Source organism: Nanorana parkeri, unplaced genomic scaffold (genome assembly GCF_000935625.1).
Source record: "Nanorana parkeri isolate BGI_ZX_2015 unplaced genomic scaffold, ASM93562v1 scaffold287, whole genome shotgun sequence".
In the NCBI taxonomy this organism is placed as follows: Eukaryota; Metazoa; Chordata; class Amphibia; order Anura; family Dicroglossidae; genus Nanorana; species Nanorana parkeri.
In genome coordinates, this window is record NW_017306555.1 from 1,444,121 (window position 1) to 1,453,665 (window position 9,545).

Genomic DNA, 9,545 nt, shown 5'->3' on the forward strand with positions numbered 1-9,545 from the left:
TTTGTTCTGGGATTGTGCCTCCAGCAGGGTACCAAGTGAGCGTTGAGCAGTCTGCCAAGCACCCTCTGTATCACCGCAGGGATCTCCTATGTAGGCCCTCTCACTGTCAGCCACCCTCTGGTACGCCAAATTCAATTCACGCCTAGTCCTGGATTTAATAGAGCAGATGTTCCTAAGAAGAGCTCCCCTAACATAAGCCTTTAATGTGTCCCAAACCACCCCCAGTGGTGCAGAGGGAGTGTTTACCGACAAAAAGAATGAAACGTCATTCTCCAGTGATGCGTGCTCTGTAATCAGTGTCAACCAGAAAGGATGAAAGCGCCAGGGGAGCGTAGACCTGCTCCTGCGCAGGGAGAGCTGGACAGAGATCATGGAGTGATCCGATAGGCATCTGGGGTGTATGATGACTTGTGAGGTATAGGGGACCATATCAGCCGTTCCCAGTGCATAGTCAATCCGCGAGAGGGAGCCATGAGTTTTAGAGTGGCAGGTATACTGTAAGTCGACAGGATTGGACAGCCGCCACAAGTCAAGCAGTCCCAATTCCCGGCAAAGATTGCTAAAGGGGGTGTCAAGTACTGAGGCAGTAAGCGCGTTAGAGGGGAATCTATCCATGGACGCGTTCATGACATTGTTAAAGTCCCCCACTACGAGGACCGGGAGTGGCAGCTTATCTGCTAGAAATCTGGCTAGATCCTTGAGCACATCACTGGAGAATGGCGGTGGGATGTAAACAGAGGCAATAACACAATGCAAGTCAAAAACACGACAATGTAGGAACACATACCTCCCCGCATCGTCCACCCTAATCTGTGTGCAGGAGAACGGCAGATTCTTATGAATTAGAATGGAGACTCCCCTGGAATAAGAGGAGTAATGAGAGTGATAACTAACCTGGCAGAAGCGTCTGTTCAGGGTGCTCGAGGTTTCTAAAGTTAAATGGGTCTCCTGCAAACAGATAATGGAGGGTTTAAGACGGAGGATATGATTGAGGACAGATTGTCTCTTAACTGCATCTCCCAGACCTCTCACATTCCAGGAGACCAGAGTAGTTAGTGGAGCAGACATATAAAAATCATGGCATACGGTGAGAGGTGGAGAGTATCACAAAAGTTGCATAGTACCATGCGGCTGCAAAAATGTCCAACAGTAGCTACCAGATGTATGGCACCTCGGAGGGGGGGGAGAGAGGTCAAAAAAGGGAGGGGGAGAAAAAACAAAATAACAAAAAAACAGGAACATCCAACGTGGAGCACCTGGGAAACCGTCCACGCAGGTAGGCCTTCGGGGGAAGGCAGCAACTGCCCGCATCACCCGGAACAGCCCGGGGTGAGCAGGTAACAGTAACTCCAGCTGAAGGAGGGAAGTCATGTAGTCGTGAAGGGAATCTCCTCTCACAGTAACAGTGGAAACATGTCGGCTACCTTGCGTAGACAGAGCTCAGTGCCTGTAGGAAACTTGAAAAAGCAACAATAGGTAAAGGGGCTCATAGCTCTTCCAGAGGAAACTCGATCAGGCCTCCGGACCTTGGCGGTGAGCGAACCTTTCCAGCCAGGATGAGGCTTGAGAGGGGTGATCAAAGAAGTGCATCTCTCCCTCAGCAACCACTCGGAGCCTCGCAGGATAAATCATGGAGTAGGCAAGGTGAAGGCGTTGAAGGCGTTTCTTTACGTCCTGGAAAGGAGAATGAAGGAGAGCTCTTCCCGGTCACGTCCGTCTACATGCGGCTGCTGGCCACGCCCCCTATAGTTCTCTTTTAAGCGGTTAATATCTTTCTTTTTTTTTATCATGGCAAACTTTTAACAAAATGTTCTTTTTCCAGCCTGACAGTGTCAGTCATGATGCATTGGAGGACTCTCTGTGTCTTGCTCCTGGTTGGCACGATTGCGGTCACCTGCAGAAAAAAGGGTCACGTATCCGTTATTCTTCTCGGGGCTACTGGAGACTTGGCTAAAAAATACCTATGGCAGGGACTCTTCCAGCTCTATCTGAACGAAGTCTCAAGGGGCCACACCTTCAGTTTTCATGGAGCTGCACTGACCGCTCCAGAAAAAGCCGAGGCCATATTGTTCAATTCACTTAAGGGTCTGAGCTGCCCGGCTGATGTCGAGGCGGACCGGTGCGCCCTTGTGAAGGACCAGTTTCTGAAGCTCACCCGTTACCGACAACTGAAGACAGCTGAGAACTATACTGCGCTGCACCAGGACATCCTCACTTCACTAGCAGAAGAAGATCTTCATGAAGCTGGCAGACTTTTCTACTTGTCAGTCCCTCCATTTGCCTATGCGAACATTGCTCAGAACATCAATGGCAGCTGCCGGCCTCCCCCTGGAGCATGGCTACGGGTGGTGCTGGAGAAGCCCTTTGGGCACGACTATGAGTCTGCTAAGAAGCTGGCCAGTGATATGCAAACTTTCTTCCAAGAAGAAGAGATCTATCGGGTAGATCATTATCTAGGAAAACAGGTGAGACTCACCATTTCATAAGCAGGGGTATTGTAGCCTAGGTGCCCAAACCAAATTTAATAAGGTTGGTATGCGTTGGTTACAACTGTGACTCATTCTGTGCATTCATTGCAGAGGGGTAGAGTGACAGCTGCAGCCAGCCTTACATGATCATTATGATTCTGTGTTATGGTGATCATTTGACTAGGGCTGCAACAACTAATCGACATAATCGATTATAATCGATTATTGAAAAAGTTGTCAACTTTTTAAATAATCGATTAAACGAGAACCATGCCAGTTCCAGGTTCCCGATCCTTGGTATGACATCCACAGAGGAGTAAGTGACAGCTGCAGCCAGCCTCACATGATCAATATTATTCTGTGTTATGGTGATCACTTGTCGAAGAGAACCATGCCAGTTCCATGTTCCTGATCCTTGGCGTGACAGCCATAGAGGGGTAGAGTGACAGCTGCAGCCAGCCTCACATGATCAATATAATTCTGTGTTATGGTGATCACTTGACTGGGAATCATGTCAGTTCCATGTTCCTGATCGTTGGTGTGACACCCATGTAGGGGTGCAGCCAGCAGGTTTGGTTATAAACAAACCTCACATGATCACCATGATTGGCTGCCATGGATTCACTTGTTCAAGAACCATGCCAGTTCCATGTTCCTGATCATTGGTGTGAGACCTGCGGCTGTCAATGACCATTCTTGCATAGAACTAGGAGTGCGCAGAGTTACAGGCTGCTATAGATTGCGGGCGTGCCAAGGTCAGCCATAAACCGATAATACTGGTTAGATATACAAGCATGATCCAATAATCTAAAGATAGTTTGGTTGGTTTGTTTTGTTCATACTTTTTTCATAAACATGCAAAACATTACCACAGAGCCCACGTGTTCATGCTTTGGAGTAATAGGAGTAGTTATCCCTGGCACCGTCCTGTCAGATATTACTATTATAATTAAGGGAAACAATGTAACCCAGCCAGTCAGCCTTTCCATTGAGAACAATCATTCCAGGAATCTCCTCCCACCCACAGACTTTACAATCGTCTGATTTTACCAAAATCATCTCAAATCCGAGTGCCTTAGGTCAGTTGTACACAGACCATTATGTGTTGAGCAACTGCTTTGAGCGTTGCTTGCGATACTTGAGCCATGTAAGGTTCACTCCCAAAAAAGAATATTGAGCATTGTAAGCTTTCTGTAAAAATCTCTGCTTTAGTATTTTTTCTGGTAGAGAAGGGAATGAGCCTTTGATTGCACAAGGCTGATTTACAACGCACCTTTGGGGACAGTCCACATATCAGCCCACAAACAGTCTCTAGTTGCAGTCCCTCCCAGAGGTACAAGGAATATAATAGATGATTGCTCATTGGCTATGCTGAAATCTCTACCTTTTTATTTAATACTAAAAGGCAGTAAAGGAAAACCTGAACTATTATGTGTTTCACACAGTATGCTCAATGACTGAGCACTGTGTACAGCAAATGTTTAAGTGAGTGATTTATAAACCGTTCCCATAACGGACGGCTATGCAAATGAGATTTGCAGCACGTTATGGCCACTAGGTGGCGTCAAGGAGCATATTCATTTCCTATGCTCCACGGTTCCATCTAGTGGCCATCATGCACTGCAAATCTCTTTTGCATAGCTGTTCACATGTTAGGTGTATGGGGAGTGAGATTTAAGACAACATGTGTTGTCTGAAGTGGCCCCAGATGGCGCCGCCAAGTACTTACAACCCAGACTAAATGTTCACCAGCACTCCCCAAGTTTTCTTCAATACGAAATCCTTTTACGTTTAATCCAACGTTTCGGAACCTGTCCGGTCCCTTCATCAGTCAAACATAGTGATGGCACTTTGATCAGGCACTTTGTTTGCCTGATGAAGGTACCGGATAGGTTCCGAAACGTTGCCACACATATTGATATGACCTGCTAAAATGAATAAAAGGATTCCGTATTGAAGAAAACGTGGAGTGCTGGTGACCATTTATTCTGTACTAGCTGTCAGTTTCTCTCATGCCAGGTTACTAAAAGGGATTGTTGCTGAGCATTGCTGGTCCATTATATTTGTGATTCATTTTTTTTACAGGCAGTTGAACAGATTCTGCCTTTTAGACGACGCAACTACAAGCAGCTAGACTCAATCTGGAACAGGCAGCATGTGGACAGAGTGGAAATTGTCATGAAGGAAACTGTTGATGCAAAAGGTATGGAGATCTACATTCTGCTGTCTTAGAAAACCCTTTTAAAGACAAAATACCCAGAGCTTAATGTCTTGATTGACCTAAAGACCAATTGTCCTTAGGGGCTCATTCACATGTGTGTGCACATCTGTACGGCATGCACGCAGTTGCAAAGACTTGCTCCCGGGCGGGACCGGTGCTGTGTGTAATTGCATGCAGCCGCCTGTATTTCCTTCTGGGAAGACATGGCTGCACACACCTATACGCCGACCCAAATCTGCACATCCATGCAGGTCCGGGTGCCCGCACTTGGATGCAGACAGTGTGCTGAACTCTACGATAAGCAAATATACATATTCCTACTTGAAATTTGGTAAATTTTTTCCAGATCTGTGCAGTAATCCAGTGTGAAACTTTGCCTCTGTGCAGGAGCTTCCTGTATTAAAGACCGATCACTGCTGTTCTCTCTTCTTGTGCAGAGTGACTGGTCTTGTGTCCGCCCCCTCCTGTAGTTTTCTGTAGGCAGTCTGTAGTGGGTGGGGCCTGCTGGGTTCACAGATCTGCTCTTTGCATAGTCTATGTACGGCACTGTGATGATGTCGCTGTTACTTTTACATGGTAATCTCTGGGTTTACAAAGGCAAAGTGGATTTCTGTCCTTTGTGATAATTGAAGAGTATATTCAAATAACATTTTCGGTGTCTGGAGTTCTGCTTTAAAGTCTCCCTGGAAGACACGAAACTCTCCTTGCAGTGGGGCTGCCCCGGCACTTTAATGTTGCCTTTACTTACCTGATCTCCCCTTCCCGAGTGATCAGCGCTCACCTCCTCTCGTTTTTTTTTGTTTTCTACTTAAGGCCGCACTAGTTTTTATGAAGAATATGGTGTCATACGTGATGTCATCCAGAACCACCTGACAGAAATTTTAACCTTGGTTGCCATGGAAGTGCCAAATAATCTCACCAACTCAGATGATGTCCTGAGAGCCAAACTGGAGTTATTGGATTCTCTGCATCCCCTGGACAGCAGCAGGACTGTCATTGGTCAGTACCAAAACTATGTACAACAGGTCAGAGAGGAGTTGGAAAAACATCCACAATTTTTCACTAAAACACCGACCTTTGCAAGTAAGTTGCTTTTCTTAATTCTACTCCGTTATATGAAAGGGTGGTAATGCTTGACCAGATACTACGGTTAAAATACTAGACTGCCTCATCTTACAATTGACTCACTTCTGTGATGGGCAGCCTTGCTGACCAATAGTATGGGATTATTTTTGCATAATAAAGTACCCTGAGCTTGGGGGCTCTGGGGATGTTAAATGTGTGTATGCACATGAGAACCTACTTTCTTTATATTAGAGGTGTACAACCTAAAGAACCCCCCAATGGCCATGTTTGTTTTCACAAGTTGACTTTAGGGCTGCACCTAACCCTGTTTCGGTTGTATGAAGTGCCCAAGGCCAGTGCATGGTGGAAAAGGACCAGAGTGTATTGTACTAAACCCAAGAAAAGATATGAAGATAATGGAGATTACCCCTTCTGGGAAGCTCAAATTTCAGGTGGCCTCTGTTCACCTGTGTACTGCAGTTGTATCCCCCCCTATATGTCACTGGGAGTAAAATAAGTCTCGTCGTTGCTCTCATTGGGAGCAAAATGAATCCCTTGTTGTTGTGTCCATGGGAATAATACAAGCCTCATATTGTTGGCGCTAGTGGGTGTAAAAGAAGTCTCATCGTTGCTGTCATTGGGAGCAAAATTGGGAGTCCCATGTTATTGATGTTAATGGAAATGAATTAAGCTCCATATTGTTGGTGTCATTGGGAGTAAAATGAGTCCCATGTTGTTGGTGTCAATGGGAATAAAATAAACTCCCAGAGCGTTCCAGCACTAGACACTTCCCTTCCACGATGCAAGCTTCAAAAGAGGCTTCCTAGGGCTGCGAGTTGGACAGTCCTGCTATATATGCTGCCAGTAGCCCCTATAAAGTGACAGGATCACTCAAAATCTCCTATTATGAGCAATGCACACATCTGTTTTTTGGGGGGAGGGGGTTTTATGCATTTTAGAAAGAGGCCAGTTCCTTGTTAAACTACAGCCTGATGCTCTTTTTTAACATAAAATATTAGTAAAATATAAGCAGAAGAAATGAATAGAAATATGTAAAATGTCAGGACATTCAGAAAATGGCACAAATGTACAGTAAAACCTGGTATAAGCAGTGCTTTTTTGTTCTTTAAAGGTGCCCTTATCTATATTGACAACATGCGGTGGGAAGGAGTGCCCTTTCTCTTAGTATCGGGCAAAGATTTGGATGAGAGGACTTCATATGTCAGAATTGTGTTTAAAGAAAATGCTTTCTGCCTGCAAAAAGAATCTGCCCGGGACACGGTGAAAAATCCTTGCAAGCCCAGGCAGGTGGTATTCAACATTGGACACGGAGACCTGGGCTTTCCAGCTGTGCTAGTAAGTCGCAATTTATTCAAACCAAGCCTTGTACCCAGTCAGTGGGGAGAAGTGTCTGAAATCTCGAATGTCTTCGTGTTTGGTCAGCCTCTATCTGATTATTATGTATACCGTCCATTTCAAGAAAGAGAAGCTTACTCCATACTTATCTCAAATATTTATCGGGGTAAGAAGGATTCCTTCATCACAACAAAAAATCTACTGGCTTCCTGGAAGTTCTGGACTCCCGTCTTGGAGGAACTGGAGAGAGTTCCACCAAGAGTCTATCCAGGAGGTTCAGAGACCGTTCATTTGCTAGACTTTGTGACCGAGCATGGCGAGCTACGTTTTCTGACGGATGAACATTTAGAGATAATGGGCATGGAGCAAAAGACAAATACATTTGCTTCAACACAGTCCATATTTCTCGGGAACACCATGGTGTCTAACTGGGCTGAACAGCTGATACAGCAACTAGCGCAGGACATACAAAGAGCAGCAGAAGAAGCTGTGAAAATCTCGGGCAGCTTCCACCTGGCTCTCTCTGGGGGCTCCAGCCCTATCGCGTTGTTTCAGAGATTGTCTAGGCACCATCATGGCTTCCCGTGGAAACACACTCATTTATGGCTGGTGGATGAGCGCTGTGTGCCATCTACAGATATTGATTCTAATTTTGGCAGCCTTGAAAGACATCTGTTGCAGCATGTCCGAGTCCCCTATGTAAATATCCACCCCATGCCTGTACATAGGAACCAAAGGCTCTGTGCTGAAGAAGATCAGGGTACCCAGGTCTATGCTCATGATATCTCTGCCTTGGTCAGCAATTCAAGCTTTCACCTTGTGATTTTGGGACTGGGGAATGATGGCCATACTGCCTCCATCTTCCCCGGCTCCAAGAATGGGATCACAGGAGATGAAATGGTGGTGTTTTCAAAAAGTCCAGTGAAGCCTAACGACAGGATGAGCCTTAGCCTTCCACTCATTAATAAAGCCCAGAAAGTCGCCGTCCTTGTCCTAGGTAAAGGGAAGCACGATATTGTAACTCTCATTAGCAGAGCAGAAAGCAATCCCAATAAATGGCCCATCTTTGGAATAAAACCAACATCTGGACAGTTGGTATGGTACATTGATTATGAAACTCTGTTTAAGTAAAAAAAAAAAAATATTCACCTGTGCCTTTATTAACTTGAAGGGTCACTCCACCCAAAAAAGTGTTTCCGTGTTTGATAGATGCCGGAGGATTTAATTGCCTTCGTTTTTGGGTACTCCAGAGGTGTGATGTCTACATAATTCCCGGGTCTGCTCATTTGTTAAGGCCATAAGGCCCATGTCATACTATCAATCCTGTGCCACCGACAGGATTGCTTAAAGAGTAGCAACAATGCCTGGTTGGCCAAACCGGCAACCCGTCGCTTTGTTTCTGCTTTATTACTGTTTGGCAGTGTTTCAGCCACTGAGGTAACAACACTGTAGGATAGGAGGAGTGAACGTTTTAGCGATCCTGTTGCTGCCAATGATAGGATTGCTAGTGTGACATGATCCTCACAAGGAGGTCTTACACTTTAGTGATCCTGTTGCTACCAGTGACAGGAGTGCTAGTGTGACCTAGTCCTCACAAGGAGGTCTTACACTTTAGTGATCCTGTAGCTGCCAGTGACAGGAGTGCTAGTGTGACATAGGCCTCCCAAGGAGGTCTTACACTTTAGTGATCCTGTTGCTGCCAGTGACAGGAGTGCTAGTGTGACATAGTCCTCACTAGGAGGTCTTACACTTTAGTGATCCTGTTGCTGCCAGTGACAGGATTGCTAGTGTGACATGATCCTCACAAGGAGGTCTTACACTTTAGTGATCCTGTAGCTGCCAGTGACAGGAGTGCTAGTGTGACCTAGTCCTCACAAGGAGGTCTTACACTTTAGTGATCCTGTAGCTGCCAGTGACAGGAGTGCTAGTGTGACCTAGTCCTCCCAAGGAGGTCTTACACTTTAGTGATCCTGTTGCTGCCAGTGACAGGAGTGCTAGTGTGACATAGTCCTCACTAGGAGGTCTTACACTTTAGTGATCCTGTTGCTGCCAGTGACAGGATTGCTAGTGTGACATGATCCTCACAAGGAGGTCTTACACTTTAGTGATCCTGTAGCTGCCAGTGACAGGAGTGCTAGTGTGACCTAGTCCTCACAAGGAGGTCTTACACTTTAGTGATCCTGTTGCTACCAGTGACAGGAGTGCTAGTGTGACATAGTCCTCACAAGGAGGTCTTACACTTTAGTGATCCTGTAGCTGCCAGTGACAGGAGTGCTAGTGTGACATAGGCCTCACTAGGAGGTCTTACACTTTAGTGATCCTGTTGCTACCAGTGACAGGAGTGCTAGTGTGACATAGGCCTCACAAGGAGGTCTTACACTTTAGTGATCCTGTAGCTCTCCAGTGGGATCACGGCTGAGAATTCCGGTGGTTTC

General features: G+C 46.0%; 1 protein-coding gene across 1 annotated transcript; it reads left to right on the top strand.

Annotated features, from left to right (window-relative positions):
* The first annotated feature begins 1,829 nt into the window (after window positions 1–1,829).
* Window positions 1,830–8,252, top strand: H6PD (hexose-6-phosphate dehydrogenase/glucose 1-dehydrogenase). The gene is made up of 4 exons (XM_018557498.1): window positions 1,830–2,465; window positions 4,554–4,671; window positions 5,503–5,772; window positions 6,887–8,252. Exons 1-4 carry the CDS (start codon window positions 1,839–1,841, stop codon window positions 8,239–8,241), a joined length of 2,370 nt encoding a protein of 789 aa, XP_018413000.1. The 5' UTR covers window positions 1,830–1,838; the 3' UTR covers window positions 8,242–8,252.
* Window positions 8,253–9,545: the final 1,293 nt, after the last annotated feature.

Coding starts and splice junctions, on each gene's coding strand:
- H6PD (XM_018557498.1), top strand. CDS start 1,839: ATGATGCATTGGAGGACTCTCTGTGTCTTGCTCCTGGTTGGCACGATT. Junction 2,466..4,553: donor ATCATTATCTAGGAAAACAG/GTGAGACTCACC, acceptor TTTTTTTTACAG/GCAGTTGAACAGATTCTGCC. Junction 4,672..5,502: donor GGAAACTGTTGATGCAAAAG/GTATGGAGATCT, acceptor TTTCTACTTAAG/GCCGCACTAGTTTTTATGAA.